This window comes from Balaenoptera ricei, chromosome 7 (assembly GCF_028023285.1).
Source record: "Balaenoptera ricei isolate mBalRic1 chromosome 7, mBalRic1.hap2, whole genome shotgun sequence".
In the NCBI taxonomy this organism is placed as follows: Eukaryota; Metazoa; Chordata; class Mammalia; order Artiodactyla; family Balaenopteridae; genus Balaenoptera; species Balaenoptera ricei.
Genome location: NC_082645.1, coordinates 51,667,076 through 51,686,346, shown reverse-complemented (window position 1 = coordinate 51,686,346; position 19,271 = coordinate 51,667,076). Strand labels below are relative to the sequence as shown.

General features: G+C 36.0%; 1 protein-coding gene across 1 annotated transcript in view; it reads left to right on the top strand.

Moving 5' to 3' along the window:
* The window catches only part of KCNH7 (potassium voltage-gated channel subfamily H member 7), a 453,269-nt gene that overhangs the window by 371,639 nt on the left and 62,359 nt on the right, over window positions 1–19,271 (top strand). The window contains exon 7 of the mRNA XM_059927175.1: window positions 14,095–14,520. Within this exon, the coding sequence (XP_059783158.1) occupies window positions 14,095–14,520 (426 nt within the window). The remainder of the gene's footprint in view (window positions 1–14,094; window positions 14,521–19,271) is intronic.

Here is a 19,271-nt window from a genome sequence, read left to right as displayed (position 1 = left end):
TCCTGTGAGGTGATGCACAAAAACAGGAAGCTAATGAATCTCTGCTACAAAATTATGCTTCCACATCAAGTCTTCTAAATAATCAAGAATGCCATATTTACTTCTTTTTACTTATTTCAGATAATTCATATACCCATTGCTTTAAAGTTATGTACTTGTTGTGCAGGTTTATTCAGTAATTTTTAGAATATAGAATGCTTTTTTTTTTTTTTACCTTTTTTGTTGTTGCTGTTTGTAGGGTTTTTTTTTTTGTTTTTTGGTGTTTTTTTGGTTTGTTTTTGCCATTGTTTGAACATGGAGAAAACATTCAGATTTTTAGTAATTGGGCTGACCATACCATATTTAGGAGCTATTTCTGAGTCCTAGTAAGACATTTTTCATAAGCCTTTTGAATTTAAAACAACAGGAAAATAATTTGTCACATAACCAAATTTCTTCTTATGTATTTTTGACCACTTGTGTTGCAGGTTAGTCATCCAGTGAAAAATATGTATTGAGTACTTACTGTGTCGGCAGCAATGGATATGGGGTGGTTTGAAGTGCAAAAAAATAGCAAACGTGGTTAAGTCCATCAGGGAGTTTAGAATCTAGTAAACAATTTTATGAACTAATTCATAATTGCTCTTTGCAGAAGTTTGACTTCTATTGAACCTTTTCATTTTGGAAGGGAGAAAGGAAAGGAAGGAAGGAAGGGAGGGAGGGAGGGAGGAAGGGAGGGAGGGAGGGAAGAAGGGAGAAAGAAGATAGGGGGATGGGAGAAAGGAAAAAAAAAAGAAAAATTGGTGATTTAACACCTGATTCTGTAGAAGTCATCTTGTTTTACTTCTTATAGTTGTATTGAGTTGATCTATAGATATTCTGGCATTTTCTATTCATTGCTCTTCTGCGTCCCTAATGAAACTTGTCAGACCTCCAAAAAGAACAAATCCAGGAAGCAAATGGTGGCCTTCCAAGAACTTGTTACTAAAGTAAACCACTTGAGTGGATTCCTGCAATTAGAGTCAAGTTTTACTATCATCAGACATGGCCCAACCAAGTAAGACTTGTCAACTGCAAATTTGGTAGGAAGGTCACAGTTGCTAAGGCTACTTAGTAACTGGATATTCTCAAACTTGACAGGAAGGCATTTCTCATTTGGGAAGTTAACAGGAATGAGAAACCATCTCTGAACCCAAGTTATTTAAAAGCAAAGCACAGGCCTTAGAATTAGTAGACTGTTCATCTTGTAGACACAGTTGGACACTTGGACAACACGGGTTTGAACTGTGTGGGTTCACTTATTCACAGATTTTTTTCAATAGTAAATACTACAGTACTACACGATCTGCCGTTGGTTGGGACCTTGGATACAGAGGAACCATGGATACAGAGCATCAACTATAAGTTATACATGGATTTTCAACTGGGAGCAGGGTTGGTGCCCCTAACCCCTGCATTGTTCAAGGGCCAACTGTACTCAGAAAATATCTGTCAGTAATGGAGAAAGAGCTCACCTGTGCTTCAGTCAAGATGCCATCTTTGAGTTCACTCTAATTTTGAGCACATTTCCTGCTAGTGCCACCTCCATTAATTTATGCTTCATTTTCTCTGTAAACATTTCTTATTCTTACTCTTTTGCCTCTCTTTCTCTATTATTTCCTCTCACTTGATGATTATACATGTGTTGTGGTTCTATGGAATTCAGAGACCCATAGAAGTTCATGTCATAAGTTAGGATTTTTAACTACTGTAGGTCTTAGGTGACTTTGAGAATCCAAAAAAGAACATGAACACATTTTCCCTAAAAAAATACACCACCATACTTCTTAAATTTTTAAAAAAATAATTTCAGAAAGTTCACAAAAACCCACCCATATATCCCGGAATAATACACTGTGTTAGATAATCATGTGATTGCTCATATACATATATACACATTTACATTTCCCCATCATCCTGGAATTTTTTTCATTTTATTGAAAAATAATTGACATACATGACTATGTAAGTTTAAGATGTACAGCATGATGGTTTAATTTACACATATTGTGAAATGATTATCACAAAAGGTTCAGTCAACATCCATCATCTCATATAGATACAATAAAAAGAAAAAAATATCTCCTGTGATGAGAACTTTATCCTGGAATTTTTATGGAGACTGTTTCTGATTTTTTTTCCTTTAAATACATTAAGCCTTAACCCATAGATAATACAGCAAACACAGTGAAACCACACTGATATAGTGTAACTGAGTAAACAACCAGTGTGAGATAAGAGAGATAGGAGAACTGCACAATCTCAGAGATCAGCTATACTGATTTTTTTGCATGTATAATTTCTACAGGATCCTTAGAAAGTACACTCAAGATTTAAAACTGACAGGGACTCCACAAATACTTACTGAATTCATTTAAAAGAAGTACCCTTACTTACAGCAAAATAGAGAAATTCATATACTCTCTGAAGATACCCAAGAGTAATTTTCTCCAACCACCCATCAGATGTTCAGTTTCCTTTACGACAGTAATTCCAAGCAGGCCACTAAATGTTCCCTAGTTCCACGACATATGCTTTATGAGGAAATCTCCTATTGCTTGCTTAAACTGGGTCCTTTCAAAGTGTTTGAGGGCTTTCAAAAAATAGTTGATTCTCTAAATTACCACTCTATGCATGGCCCACAGGCCAATATAGCATAACAGATGTTCATAAACAAAGAAAAAATTTTATCTTACCAGCAAGCACATATAACCAAGAGGCCTAACCATCTGTCTTCTGCTGTCTCTATCTTTGCATAATTGACTTGCTCCGAAGGTCACATCAGAGAACTGGGTTCAGTCAATAATTATAATTGACATTGAATGTTATTTATCATTTAATTTTGAGCTGTTCAAGTTAAATATGCCTAAAATCATAATAGTAATACCCACTTATTGGATGTTTATAGTAAAACAGGAGTTATATGTGGAACTTTATGTTTGTTGTCTTACTTAGTTTACAGATGCCTATGAGGTAGCAATTGCTGTCCTCATTTTGCTGTTAAGAAATCTGATACTCAGGGAGATTTTTTGAAATGGCCAAGCTGGAATATGTAACAGGGCTGTCTCAGTCAGGAGCCTGGCTTATTCTGCAATATTTGACAGATTATGGATTGCTAATTAAAATTGTCTTTATTATTATTTTTGGTGCCCATCATGGCCATCTAACATTTCTATTTTGTTCTTCCTGTATCCTACACACATGTGTTTGTCCAAACGAGTGGCCTTTAGGCTCTTGGCAAGAAGGGGTTGTACATAATTCTCTTTATTCACTATTTTGGCAAAGATGATTAGGATTTTATTAAAGGCATTTTGACAACTATGAAAATATACATACCCTTGCAAAATAATTTCTTCTTCTGGAAACATATGTATAGTTAAAAAAAAAAAAAAGAACCACAGGCTTTGTCTCCAAGACAAAATGAATTGAATACTGATATGCTGCTGTAAATAAGAACACAGACCTATGGAACCAGACAACTTTGGGAAGTTAGCCACTAACCTCAGTTTTTGAATCTGTGGAGTGGAGTAAACAATAGCATCGTCTTAATTTCCTGGGTTATCCTACAAATTACCACAAACTAGGTGGCTTAAAACAACCTATGTTTATTCTCTTACAGTTCTGGAGGCTGAAAGTCTCAAATCCAGGTGTTAGCAGAGTCACTTCTCTCTTTGAAGGCTCAGGGGAAAATCTATTCCATGCCTTTCTCTCAGCTCCTTTGTTGCTGGAAATCTTGGTGTTCCTTGGCTTGTAGATGCATCTCTCCAATCTCTGTCTCCATCATCACATGGCATTCTTCCTGTGTGTCTGTCTCTGCGTCTCTTCTCCTCTTCTTCTAAGGACACCAGTCACATTGGATTAGAGCCCCCCTCAATCCAGTATGACCTCATCTTACCTTGATTACATCTGCAAAGACCCTACTTCCAAATAAGGTCACATTCACAGGTACTGGGGGTTAGGAGTAGAGCATATCTTTTGGGGGGGACACAGTTGAACTCATAGCAAGCACCTCTGATGTAAAACTGTAATATTTAAATGTGATAGTGCCTATCAAGCCTTCAGTAAATAATAGGCATTCAATAAAGTTAAGGGATGTTATGATTGATAATACTATAGTTGGCTCTGAGACCTCAGATAAATTATTCAGCCTCTCTTGAGTCAGTTTCCTTGTCCATAAAAAATGGAGATAATAATGTTTATTTCAAAGAGCCGTTGAGAAAATTGAATGTCATAATTCACTACTGGCCCTGGTAACTCAGGGTTAACTCTCCTCTTTCTCCAAGAGATAGCATTGATGAGGTGAGCAGGAACTCTCTCAGGAGTCCAGTGTCATCAAATACACCATATTTCAAGGAAAAAAGAGCAAGGGTCAAAATAGGTTGACAGAAGACATTGAAGAGGGCAGCTCCGCTCCTTTCCCAGGTAGCGGTGGTGGCAGCTGCAGCCGTGAGTTTGGTCTTCCCCCGCCTAAGGAAGGAGGTGTTGGAGAAAGCACATCATTCCCCATTGTCCTCCTTTCCGTGATAGTGATTTTGGGGACACCTGCGCAGAAAGAGTCTGACTGAGCGAAGTGAGCATGTGCACATCTATTCCTTTGTGGTTTTTTACCCCTTGTTCACCACCCCCTTGAAAAAGTCACCAGGATAATGAGTGTGCTGGTTCATGTGATTTAGCTGGATTTAGATGTGCCTCTCTTGGTCTTTTACAAGTTGTTAACACCGGTGATGTGACTCTATTAAACTAAACCTCAAGGGAGAGCAGAGGGAAGAGATGGGATACACTGTGGACTTGATGTTTCTCTCCTGCCTGTTTGAGGACTTTGTCTTATTGAACATCCAAGTATTAGTTAGGGTAATGCTAGCACTGGAACTAATAAACCCCCATAACATTGAGGCTTATCCCAATATTATATTTCATGCTCAAGCAATACCAGAAACTATATTTCTGTGCAATGAATAATTTCCTCCTCTTGGTAATTCAGTGACCAAGGTTTCCTACCTCTGGGGGCTCCCCTATCCCATAGGACTTACAGACCTGAAGCCTTGGAAGCATCTGACTTATGCCATGGAAGGAAAAAGAGAGAATAGGGAATGACACTCCTGCTTCTTGAAGGCTTTGGCCAAGAAGAACTATTCATGACACATGACCATAGCTAGATGCAGATGAGGCTGAGTAATGTGTTCTTGGCTGGACAGACACATTCTAGCAACAACTCTACTCCATGGAAGGCAGAACAACACATTTTGGTGACAGCAGCTATTTCTATCATAATCCTTTCTCTCGTGAATCTTCCTTCTTGCCACTTTCATTGTCTCTTGTTCTTAAGCTACAAATATGCCCATTCAACTATTTTGAATGCTTGCTATGTATATTCAGGTAAAGTGCTAAGTCCCGGGAATATTCCCTTGCCTTTTTTCTCCATCCCACATTTTAGTTATTTCCAATGGATTCCCTCTTTCTTTACAGCCTCCTGGCAAATGAGTCTACTTTCCAGAACTTCAGCCACTGCCTCTGCAGGATGAAATATCAGGCTCCAACCCCCTCAGGAGCCCAATCCCAGACCTTCTATCTATCAGTTGACTCCTTGAATTGGTATCTGGCACATTTATCTCAAGCTGTCCTATCTAAACCCTGTACTTCTCTCTCTGATCTTTAAGGCGGTTCCTCATTCCTCTGTGCATTTGAACTGCTGTGCCAAGTGCTCCTTTTCCTGATTTCCATTTTTTCTTAAATTATGTCCATTTAAAAGCAAAGATAAAGAAAATGGAGAGAAGAGTGCATGTGTATAGTTTCCATGAGAAAGGAAAGAGGAGAGAAGAGGCAGGCAAGAAAGCAAACATTAGGCCAGAAAGTATCTGGTATCAGCAACAAGGTGATACCCCAAGCTTCTCAGATCAGCCTGGCACAGGGGTGGGGGGCTGATTCAAAATTATTTGAATACAGAGCCGGAACCGAGGGCCACTGTCCAGTTGGCCATCGGTGTGGAAGTTAAGAGAAGTTTATGGTTCTGGAAGAAACTGTCATTTTTAATATGCATATATTTGAAGTAGTACAAGAGTATTAAAAATGTTTAAGATATTATTTAACCTGTTTCTTTCATATTCTGAGAGTCACACATATTTTGAGAAGCAGATATTTTTCTTTTTTTTTAAAAAAAAAACTTTATTTATTTTATTTATTTATTTTTGGCTCTGTTGGGTCTTCATTGCTGCACGCGGGCTTTCTCTAGTTGCACCGAGCTGGGACTACTCTTAGTTGCCGTGAGCAGCGTCTTACAGTGGTGGCTTCTTTTGTTGTGGAGCACGGGCTTTAGTAGTTGCAGCACGCAGGCTCAGTAGTTGTGGCTTGCGGGCTCTAGAGCGCAGGCTCAGTAGTTGTGGCGCACTGGCTTAGTTGCACCACGGCATGTGGGATCTTCCCGGACCAGGGATCAAACCTGTGTCCCCTGCATTGGCAGGCGGATTCTCAACCACTGCGCCACCAGGGAAGCCCGAGAAGCAGATATTTTTCATATTAACATATACGGGACATACAAAAACAAAACACTAAACCTGACATTTAGCTAGATGACTCCTGTTTTCACAAATTCATACAGTCTTCACGGCTCAATCCAACACTCACACACAAATACACACACGTGTGTGCACACATACCCACATACACACAAATGACTAAATGTCTACTTTAAGCCTTAGAAAAGTATTTGAATACAGAATGCTGCAGTGATTCTACTACCTAATTTTAGTATTTTATTTATTTTAAAAAATTTCCTATGCTACAGATTTGATTTATTTGTGTGAATATTTTTCATCTTTTAATTTAATTATCTAGGTAACCATCAGTGGAGCTGCCTGTTTCAATGAAAATTATTCAGGTTTTACCTTATTTCTCAAATCAAATGCTTAAAAGCCAGGGAGTTTCAATCTTTTCTGATGCTATATAATCTATCTGATTCATTTTGTTACTGACTACTCTTTTGATAGATAAAAACACAGCTAGCCTATTAGTTAACTGAAAGTCCCAAGAAAAAGATAAATAACACACGAGCAGTCTCTACCAACACCTCAGCATGGCGTTTAACAGCTGCCAAAAGTACTGTATAATCTTTTAGAAGGCTTAATCGTTCCCTATTGCACTTTTCAAAAGAGAAGAGTAGTTATTAATCCTGGTGTTCGCACAAAATTTTCACAGTAGATCTTCATTGAATAAATAGTGCTGTTTCCTATAAAGATTTTGGTTTTATATAACACTTAACTGTTCGAGGTTAAACAAATAGTAATGTGCTAGCAAAGAGAAAAACTATATTTGGTAAAGAAAACCACATTTTAGGCTGTATTAAACTGTACATTTAATTGGTGGTTTTGAGGAAAGAAAATAGAAGTGTCTTTCTGGAGATCATGGAGTTCCCCTTTTTTATACAGTGAGGTTTCTTCCCCGCTTTTCTTTCTCTCTTAAAAGAAAATCCTTATAATAGTTCAATTAATCATGTTTTATCTTTCTAAAGTGTGTTATTACTCAAATGCATGGGAGAAGCTGGCTCTCAGCAAAATGTAATAGACTGTATAGTAGACTTTTTCTTTTCAATCATTGGCCCCTTAGAATCCTATTTACATCTTTTAGAACAATTAGTTACCTATCTAATATTTTGTTTCTGACAGAATGACTCCCAGGCACTGTCATAATTAATTTTAACTTTTGGGGGACTTAACGATTCATACATTTATCCAATTCCAAAGTAAGTATGAGGTGGCATTATAAAAGATATATGCATTTAGAACATTAAAATGGAAATAAGATGATTAAAACAATATAAAGGGAAAGAGAAATAATGGTACTGAAATTCTAAACTCATACAGTTTTTTGTAAGATTAAAAAAAGTAACTATAAGTAATGAAATAACTCATTGTCATTTTTTAAACAAAAAAGATATGAAACCTTTTGATTTCTCAAGAGAGATCCATTTTTTTCTAGAAATGAATTATAAATATGTATATATAATGCAAATATTTGCAAAAATGACATTAAACAACATAAACATTGCATTTAGCTTTATGAGGAAAGAATGCAAAAACATGCTTCTTATATCAATCCAGAATGAAAGCTTAACGCTTGAATATGAAATGCTAATGAAGTAAAAGTATTTTAATAAGAGGCCTAACCTGATGGATCTTAAAAAGTGGCTTATTTTAATCTAACTTGATGAGCAATATGGCTAAAGATACTCAGAGGCATGGACATCTACAGACTTAGCACATCCAATTATCTTCTTATAACGTGATTTGTCCCAGCCACCAATGTGACACAAATTTAAGGAGAAACAGTTCAAGTCTGGGCAAAGTTGGGATTATGTGCAGTCTGTGTGGACTGAATGGAGATAAACATAATATGAATTAGATGTGCAGAGAGCAAAGTAAACATTCTGTTGTAGAAAAAGGAATCCTAACTTGCCTAACAAGGAACCAACTCAATTCTGATAGGAGTAAGCCACCGTGGTGATATGTGTAGACCCATCCTCAATATCTTAGACCTTTCTGACTGAGATTCTATAATTCTTTTTTTAGAAGTTTTTATTTTGAACAATTTAAACATATTATAAAAATAGAGCGAATAGTATATACCCATCACCCAGTTTCAATAAAAATCAACATACATCTAACACTGCATATAACCAGACTTTCTCTCACCTTTCCCTTCCCTCACTCTGGATTTTATTGGAGCCCACCTCAAATATTATAGCATTTCATCCACAAATATTTTACTATGTATCCCTAAAAGGTTAAGACAATTTTTAAAACGTAAGCACAACATCATTATCACATCTAAAAACAATACTCGTCAACAATTTCTGTGATAGCTTGTCTCCAAGATGGCCACAGTTAATTCCTTCTTTCCACATGCATGCCATTCCCCTATCAAAATGTAAAGACTAATTCTCTACTTTTTTGAATCTATGCTAAGCTATGACTGTTTTGGCCAGTAGTATATGGCAGGAGTAATGCTGTCCTACTTCTACTCCTTGACTTTAAGAGGACTAGATATTTCTACTTCTCTCTTGGGAGTACTAAACATCCACATAAGACATCTTACTACCCTGTTAGCTAAAAAAAAACAACCATATGGAGAAGCTCCAAGGAAAGGAAAGACCATATGGAGAAACAAAATATATATAAATATAATTATTATATTATTTATATTATATTATATTATATTATATTATATTATATTATATTATATTATAGAGAGAGACCCATTTGTTCCAGCATCTTGAGTGAACCATGCCTTCGAACTGTTCACACCAAGGTACTGGATATGTGAGAGAATCCTTCCTGGATTCTCCACACAAGCTCAGCCACCAACTAATTATGACTGAGAGACCCCAATTGACACTGTGTGGAACAGAAGAATGGCCCAGCCAAGCCCTGCCTAAACTTTTCATCCATATAATCATGAATAATAAAATAACTATTGTTTTAAGCCACTACGTGTTAGCTTAGTTTATTCTAAGGAGAAGATAACTGAAACAATACCTTAATGTTATCAACATCCAGGCAGTGTTCAACTTTCTCCAATTGGTTCATATATATTTTGGTTATATTTGGTTCATTAGATTCAAGATTTAAACAAGTAACTCAAGAACACTAAAAAATACTGAAATTGCTTTATGTCAATATTTCCCATTTTATCGGCTACTTTTATAGAAAGTATCTGATGTGATATGGTAGCTCTGTATGGATAGGTTATTTGAGCAAAGATGACTGTCCCCATCACACAGATGATAAGAAAAAGATCCGAAGAGATTCAATGATTTACCAGAAAAATTGTATCCAGAATTTAAACCCAGCTCTTCAAATTTAAAATTTAGGGCTCTTTCCCTTATTCCAAATCTGGTTGAGCCTTCAAAGATTGTAATTACCATGATTGTCTCTAATAAGACTCATTATTGGAACCATAAAGAAACAAATGTTTCTCCACTCCTCATTCTTACACCCGGAGATGAATTTATTTCTGAAATGTGTCCTTCCTCTCTGTCTCTGCCACCTGGTTCCTAGTACAGGATTTCCTGATCTCTCCTCATTTACCTATGTTTCTTAGTACCAAAGTCTTAAGAGATCTCTAAGCCTCTGGTCCTACCCCTCGTTGCTTTCTCCTCCATTCCACTGCCAGATGCATTTATTTGCAACTAAACTTGGCCACCTCAACCTCCTTGCCTAGTAAACTTTAACAATTCTCAAACCAACAACCACAGAAAGGAATATTCTCAAATGTCCATGAGTGCTCCTGGAAAATCTTAAAAATTCATCTCTCTTGGTAAAACCTAAAACAGTACAATAATCTTCTGAATCAATAAGATAATCACTTAATAACAGAGTACTGCCATCTACCTGATTTCAGTGCCTATGATGGCATGTGGATTTACAAGACTTCATAATACCAAAGCATGCTGTATAAATAAGTTTTTGAAGTCATTTGGCTAATAAAATTCGTGACAGAATTGAGTGATCATATAACACAGGTATAGCCATGAAGAAGCTTAAGAACCTATATCATAAGGTTTGTTACCATCCCAGTTACTAAAAATGCATTGTCAAAACACACTCCATTGTTGTATGTACCAAATTTCAGTGGTTCAGTATCGAGACGTATATTGGAATTTAACAAATGAACTACATTTCTGATCCCAGTTCCAGAGATAATTTGATTAATTACTTAATATAGAATTCAATAATGCCTCAAAGTTAAAGTCAACTCCAAGTAAATAAAAAACTTTTAGAGTATCAAGTAGCACCACTTAAATGGGCTTTCGAAGCCTAGTAGGAGCATAATTTACATTAAAGATTAGATTAGATTATCCTAATACAGCAATAAAATCTTTGAAGTTTGTAATTCTATTTTGACTACATACTTTTTGCAAAAAAAGCATTGAGGTTAGAAGAGAGAAAATTATCTTACCTATTAGATCAAACCACACATAATAGCCAAAGTTCAACCATTTTTGTCCTACAGATATGTCAAATATTGAATTAGTGATGGTAGTATGAATTCACTGGTTTTGTAAATATTTTTGTAAATCATTTGTTTTCATTATTTGTCCTTGTATTAGCTCACTAGGGCTACCGTAACAAAATCACAAAATGGGTGGCTTAAAACAGTGAAAACTTATTCTCTCACAATTCTGGAGCCCAGGAGTCCAAAGTCATGGTATTGGCAAGGTTGGTTCCTTCTGGAGTTTCTGGGGGAGAATTTGTTTCGTGCTTCTCTTCTAGGTTCTGGGGGCTGCCAGCAATCCTTGGTGTTCCTTGGCTTGCATCTGTATCTGCCTTCATTCTCCCTGTTTGTCTTTGTGGCATTCTCCCTGTGTGTCTTCGTGTCTCTGTATCCAAATTTCCCTTTTTTTATAAGGACTCCAGTTATTGCATCAGGGCCCACCCTAAGCCACTAGAACCTCATTTTTATTTGATTACAGCTACAAAGGTGCTATTTCCAAATAAGGTCACATTCACAGGGATTAGGACCTCAACATATCTTTGGGGTCCACAATTCAACCCACAAGAGTCATAGTAAGAGGTGTAAGCTTGAAAAGTTTCAACCTAGTTTTATTTTTGTGCATATTTACCTAACACTATATATAAGAATAATATAATCATCATTGGAGTTCTGCCTTAAGTATCTTTCCCTTCAAAAGGAGTCTGTATTTTATTCAAACGTGAGCAACGCTAACCTAAAGGAGAAAGCCTGAGGTCCCTATCATGTCACATTAGGTCTTTTGCTGCCATCCTTCACCACCACTCCCTTGCATTTAATCCATCAGCAATATAAGGCAGCTTATAATTCCTGAACACACAACGCATTGTTTTATGCATCCCCACCTTTGTTCATTCTGTTTCCTCTGCCTGTAATGGCCTTCCCATTCCAACTTCATCATCTCCTACCACTTCCTACTCGAAGTCTCAGTTCAAGTGCCATCTTCCCCTAAAAGTCCCCTATGATGACACCCCGCAGGGCTACCACCAACCCCAGGAGCTGAGTGAACCTCAGCAAGGCTCTCATTTTTTTCCTCATCTCTCTACCAATAGACAATAAACTCTGTGATTTCAGGGACAGTGTCTTCCCAGTTTTTCAGTCTCCACTCTTAGCACAACAGTCTGCTAACTGTTAAATGAATGTTTGCATATGTGGGATGGAAATAGTTACACCCACAGTTTTTACTTCTCAAGGGTAACTCCAAGGTGCTGGATGTATTCTAACTTATACTTCTGCTAAAACAAGTATTCAAATAGTCCCATCTGGGAGATAGGTATCAGAAGTATGAGACTTAATCAGGAAGCAAGCTCAGACAATATCCCCATATTTAGAAATAAATTTTTTTGTTCTCTTTGGATGATTATATACTCTTTTTTTTTTAATGAGAGAAATTTGTGACTTCAGGGATTTGGGAAGATCTCAAAAATTTAGTCATGTTGCCAGAGTACACTGAGTGCATAGAGAATAGGAGAAGGAACTGAAAGATAGAACGGGTCCATATTTTAGATGACTTTGAGAGCAAAAATAAGGTTTCAGATTTTACTTTCTACATACTGAGTAGTCCCCGGTTTTTGAGAAAGGAACATTACATAATGACATCTTATAAGATGATCCATTCCTTCCAAACCAAAATATCATACACTGGTTTCTATATTAAGCATAACAGGATAGAGTTCTATCAGTCTGCACTTATCAGTTGATAGATTATCCAAACATTATTCTTATTTGGATATTGGGAATTAGATATAGATATAGATACAGATATAGATATAGATCTTGGATTCTAAGGATTTTTAGTATTTCATAAACAGTGGAGTCACTTATTTTTCAGAGTTCTCTTTGACTAATAATTCCTGTCATTTCTCACGACTTAAAATAATATTCCTTTTCCACCATATAATTGTAGTTCAAATTTACTCTGGGCTTTACTCTCAATTCTTTATTATGTTTTTCAAGCTAGTTAAATCAGTTTAGGTGTTATCTAAAAACAGCTTGGTCTATTTTAACTGAACTAAGGTTATATTTAAAAGTCATGTTTTACTTCATTTGGGGTTATTTAACTTCTCAAGTTCTTTTTAAGATAAGAACGGTAACTCATATGTGAAAAAACGTATGGTATATGACGATGAAAATGAGACTTAAAATTGAAATTTGCTGTGATAATTTATTATTATAATCAAGTTAAAATCTACATGGAAATTTTCTACTGGGTAGTGTCACAATTCAAGTTTAGCTCTTATTTTTTCAGATAAACTAAGACTCTAAAAGGTGAATTATTTTAGTCTACCCAATGCTTTATTAAGTAGAATAAATCTTAGAGTTTAAGTACCCCTTGGTGGCTAAGAATCTTGCAGCCTCTCCAGATCAATATTCTGAATATCTCCTTGCACCATTCTTTCCACATGGTTCTTTAAATGTGATGAAGGAGTTCAGGTGAAAGTATATTTGTCCCAGAATATAAAATACTCCTTCAACCTTTTAGGAAAAAGACTCCTTTGTGTTTATTTTAATCCCATGTCCCTTGTTTTCTAATGTTAAAAACAGATTTGCAGGTGGGAAATTTTAATTAAAGATTTGAATGAGTTGAGTTTAATTTATCAAAGTTTAATTATAAATTAAATATATGTAAATTAAATATGACCATGGATCCAAGTAGACTGTTTCTAATCATTACAGCCAATCCTTTCTTAGGTTTGAAAACAATTTTTCATGTATTAAACTGATTTTATGATTTTCTAAAAACTGCTATGTATTTTTATTTCTGAGTAGTAGTATGTTCCAAAGGAACCAGTAACCCATTCCTTAGTATCTCAGTGACAATATTCACTATTTTTTAGTGAAAATTATATTTATCAAGAAATACCAATGAGGTTTTCTGGGGTCAAACATACTGGATGGTAGGGGCTAATAGGGGTTCCTTTAAATGTACATACTTCACAATTCCATGATTTTTTCTAGAAGATTTTGCTGTATAATTACCTTAATATTTTTATAGATTTGGAGATTAAATAATCACATTTTTATGTAGTGTATGATTCTCTTTTCTGTATTCAGGTTCTCTCTTTAGGAGCAGACGTCCTACCAGAATATAAACTGCAGACACCACGCATCAACAAGTTTACAATATTGCACTACAGTCCTTTCAAGGCCGTCTGGGATTGGCTTATTCTGCTGTTGGTCATATACACTGCTATATTCACTCCCTACTCTGCAGCCTTTCTCCTCAATGACAGAGAAGAACAGAAAAGACGAGAATGTGGCTATTCCTGTAGCCCTTTGAATGTGGTAGACTTGATTGTGGATATTATGTTTATCATAGATATTCTAATAAACTTCAGAACAACATATGTAAATCAAAATGAAGAAGTGGTAAGTGATCCAGCCAAAATAGCAATACACTACTTCAAAGGCTGGTTCCTGATTGACATGGTAGCAGCAATTCCTTTTGACTTGCTGATTTTTGGATCTGGTTCTGATGAGGTAAGAGCTGCTTAAGAATCTTATTTTCTGAAAGATTGAAGTTATAAAAGTGAAGCTATTTTAACTGCAAAAGAAGCGGTTGCTTTACAAACTTTCTATATCACACAGATAAAATTCATTTTCAATTGGAAATGCTATAAAATGAAATGGAACATTTTTGCCATTGCATATAATTCACAATTCTATTTTTGCTAAGAAATAGTAAAGACTATTTATCTTTTAAACAACAAATTAAACTTTGAGACAAGTGTTTCATACCACATAGCACATTCCTAGAATGTATAATTTCTACATATTAACTTTATGGATATAAAACTATCAAAGGTGAAGATTCCTCTTTCTTTCTTAACTCCTAATTGTGGTTTGCAAGAGCAGGGACTTGTTTTATGTTCAAATTATGTGTAAGAGGCATCTTCTGAAATGTTTTATTCAAAACTCTCTCTTAAATAATACCTAGGTTGGAAAATACTTCTTGTGTCCCCACTATCTTATAAAGTTGGAAATTTCTTAAAAGTATTATTTCACCCTATTATTTTTTATTTTAAATATTTACTTATTTATTTGGCTGTGCCGGGTCTTAGTTGCAGCATGAGGGATCTTCGTTGCCACACACGGGATCTTAGTTGTGGCATGTGAACTCTAAGTTGCGGCGTGTGGGATCTAGTTCCCTGACCAGGGATTGAACCTGGGCCCCCTGCATTGGGAGCGCAGAGTCTTAACCACTGGACCACCAGGAAAGTCCCCTAAAGTTGGAAATTTTAAGGAAATCTGACAAGTGGATGTGCATTTTCTGGATAGAAAGTCCATATTTTTAATCAGATTCTTCTCAAGGGGTTCTTTGATCTAAAACAGTTTACGTTCTCCTAAAATCTCCAATTTATTGCGCTAATTTTTTGTAAATAAATTTCCTGGATTCTATAACAAAGTTTTACAGAAGGTGTGAAAGTAGATCTAAGGGATTAGATTGAGAAAGATAACCTGGGTGTGTTGAATTTTTAAAATTCAGGGTCAGGAATTCCCTGGTGGTCCAGTGGTTAAGACTCAGTGCTTTCACTGCCCTGGTCCTGGGTTCAATCCTTGGTCAGGAACTGAGATCCCACAAACCACGCAGCGTGGCCAAAAAAAAAAAAAAACTAAAATTCAGCATCCTTTTCTACCTAAGAATCAGTCAGTGCCTCACCATCATTTTGGGTTTTTTTTCAAGAGGAGATCAAATATCATAAATGCCCTCTGCAGATGGTTGCTCCCTGACCAATTAGCACTTGAGGACAAGAGAATCCCCCTCAGCCAAGGGAAACAATAGGTTTAGAAGTAAATTCTCTCCCACAGAACATGCCCATCAAACTGTGGATGAATTAAGAGCAGGGTAATGGAACAATATATTCTTCCTGGATTCTACAGACCTTAGACAAAGTCTCAAACTTGACTTTCCTTATCTATAAGGATAATAATATTACTTTCCCTGCTTAAGTTTTTTTTTCTTAATTTGAGACTCTAATGAGATAATATATGTAAAACTCTAGCAAAATACTCAAAAAAAATCAGCTGCTGTTAAACTAGTTGAACTCTTAATGTTAGATATTCCTAACTTTGGTTTTTAATTAAAAGGCAAGAAAGTGAAATACTTCTTTATCAATATTTATCTTTATGAGTTTCTTACAATGGGTGAATCCATGTAATTACACCAAATAAGTTCTTCTTGATAAATAGAGTAAAACCTCACTTTCAAATTTTAAAATATATACACCAACAGCAAATTAAATTTCAGCTTAATGAAATGAAAGAATGGGTAAACAATAAATAGGCAAACAAGATTGTTAGGGGAAGTTGATTTACCAATGATATTTAATCAATAACAATCAAACAAGTGAATATTAGAATATGCTAATTATTCTAAGATGCAGCACTTGATCAGTTTAATTTCAGTTACTATATCATCACTTGAAAATAAAAGTTTATTAAAATATGTAATTCAAGTAATCACTGTTTCAGACAGAACTTCAAGTGAGCTGAAACAAGAGAAAATTTATGTGATTCACATTAATATAGGATGAAATAGTCTTGGGGAAAAATGGTGTCTGGATCACCTTTCTCATGTAGCATAAAGGAAAAGATGAAGTTTGCCTCAAATAAAGCAATTCCAGTTCTTCACTCTGATATGTATAATTTCCCGGATTCCTCCCTGTTTCCAAAGCTGCTCCTCTCTCTTTTGAAATGTGATATGATATGGGAAGGATCCTGGCTTTGGAGTCAGACAGACCTGGGTTTGATTCGCCTTTGTGCCTCTTACTTGCTGTATTTAAGCTAGATATTTAATTCATTTAGGACTTTATTTCTTTTCTGTAAAATGGTGAGGGTAGGTTCTTGTGATTTCTAAAAATAAAGCAGCATATATGAAGAAACTAGACCAGTAGCAGGTAGGTAGTACTTGCTTACCAAAGATTACTTCTTTTCTCCTTCCCATCCCTTTGGATTAAAGTCCCTGTTTCTTAATGAAGTCTTCCTTTAAAAACGTACATGTTACCACATTAATCCATTAATATCTAAATTATTCAACAAAGATTTACTGAGTAGATTTATGGAGATTTATTGATAGACATTATCGTATAGTAGTTATTGTATTAGCTAGTTGCAGCTAGGAATCCTGAAGAAAGAGACAGAAAGGAAATGTTTTGAGGACAGTTATTGTCTTGCAAAGCACAGGAATTTGGGGTATGTGGTGGGGGGAAGTAGGTCTGCATCAAGGATAGCAAGTGGAGGGGTGGGTCTGGAAGGAGCATTAAAGAATCAGCTATGAAACTTCCTGGTGGATGGACCTGGGGCTACCTTTACCCAACTACAGCAACTGTTTACTTAAAATCCTGAAATATGTTAACCCAGATAAAGGGGGAGGGGGGCAGGTTGGGGGGCAAAAACAGCTTTTTCTTCTTTTGACTCAGTATTAAAAGTGGACCAATCTGTCCAAAATGACTGGCCTGAGAAGTTTGATGGATGTCTTGGGTTTCTTGTGGATTGGCCCTTAGGGCTCCAAAAGACCATGACAAATTATGGCTTAGGATTCACTCACTGACCCAAAAGATGTTCCTTCTCTTTGGCACACATTTCTTACCAACTGTTCTCCATGTGCTGGGACTCTTCTACCTCTACATCAGTGTTTCTCAACCAAGTGTATCACAGGCGCCCTGGGATGAATCTATAGTTGGTTTTCTGCTACTGTCTGAAACTTATTTTGTTGAGTTTAACTTTATACAATTTGCATTATGAAATCAGTAGGTATTTTGAATGTGTATTGTCAAAGGGTGTCTCCCTAGCCACCATCCCGACCCCACCCCATCCTACTTTAACAGTGTTCTGAAACTTGACAACTCACAGATCTCACAGGAAATGTTCAATTCCGCGAAGGGTCTGAGCACCCAATTTGAGAGACGTCACACGACAAGTGAGGTCCTCACTTGGTGCCACAGGGATCAGAGGTACAAGAGCAGATGCTGCGATCACATAGCAACACTCTGTTATGTAAGATGGTTGTCCAGGGATCCTTAGCAAATGTGTATTAATTTGTTTAGATTATAAACAAAAGTAAAACATAAAATTTTACATGTTATCATAGAAAACTTGTCTCCCCCTCCCCCAAGAATATGTCTGCGAAAGTAGCCAAATTTGGGAAACACTGTTCTAAATGATTTTCTCTCTCTCCTTCCCCCCCCCCACCCCGCACTCTGTGAAAACTTCAGAATCCCTTATTGTGAAGGTTGTTCTAGAACTGCAAAATTAAGCTAATTTCCTTCTGTAGCCTCTAGTGTGAATGGTTAATTTCTTCCCTAATAAAAAAAGTACCCATGGATAACAAAAAAAAAAAAAAAAAGAATCAACTATGAAGGGTAAAAAGACCAGTGATGGATTGGAGTACTTCATACATTTTTCAAGAGTGACATTGAAGATACCCCTTTTTTTTTTTTTTTTTAAGAAGAAAATTTCAAGAAGTATATTGTACTCACACTTTTTTCTTTTTTCTTTTTTTTTTAGTTATTTTTGAGATATACATTTTAAAGTAATAACTAGGATTATGACTTATAACATTATACCAGAACATATAAGATTTTTAGAAATTTCATGTAATGTCTGAAACATTTATATTAACATATTGCCATACAAATAACCCAATGAAAGTTTAGTATTAGTTGTTTTGTTTGTTTGTTTGTTTATACTGCAGGTTCTTATTAGTCATCAATTTTATACACATCAGTGTATACATGTCAATCCCAATCGCCCAATTCAGCACACCACCATCCCCACCCCACTGCAGTTTTCCCCCCTTGGTGTCCATATGTCTGTTCTCTACATCTGTGTCTCAACTTCTGCCCTGCAAACCAGCTCATCTGTACCATTTTTCTAGGTGAAGATACCCCTTTTACATACAAACCATATTATATAACTATAATCAGGATTTTCAGGATATAATGATATTTCAGAATAAAATTTCCCCAAAAGTGTATAATATACCATATTACAAGAGTATAAAAAATATTCAGCATTCATTTTTGTTTCTGAGAAAAACAGAAAAGAAATGCTTCCAGAGAAAAGAGATCTTACATTCAAATGGACTAATTTGGGAAGTTTCATCATATGAATATGAAAAAATAAAACCTCTTTGGATTTTGGCCCCCAAATTAAGTGACAAATTCTAAAATCATTAAGCTAGAGGTCACTCTTGATGAGGGGTAATCTAGTCCAGGGTTTTTCAAACTGGG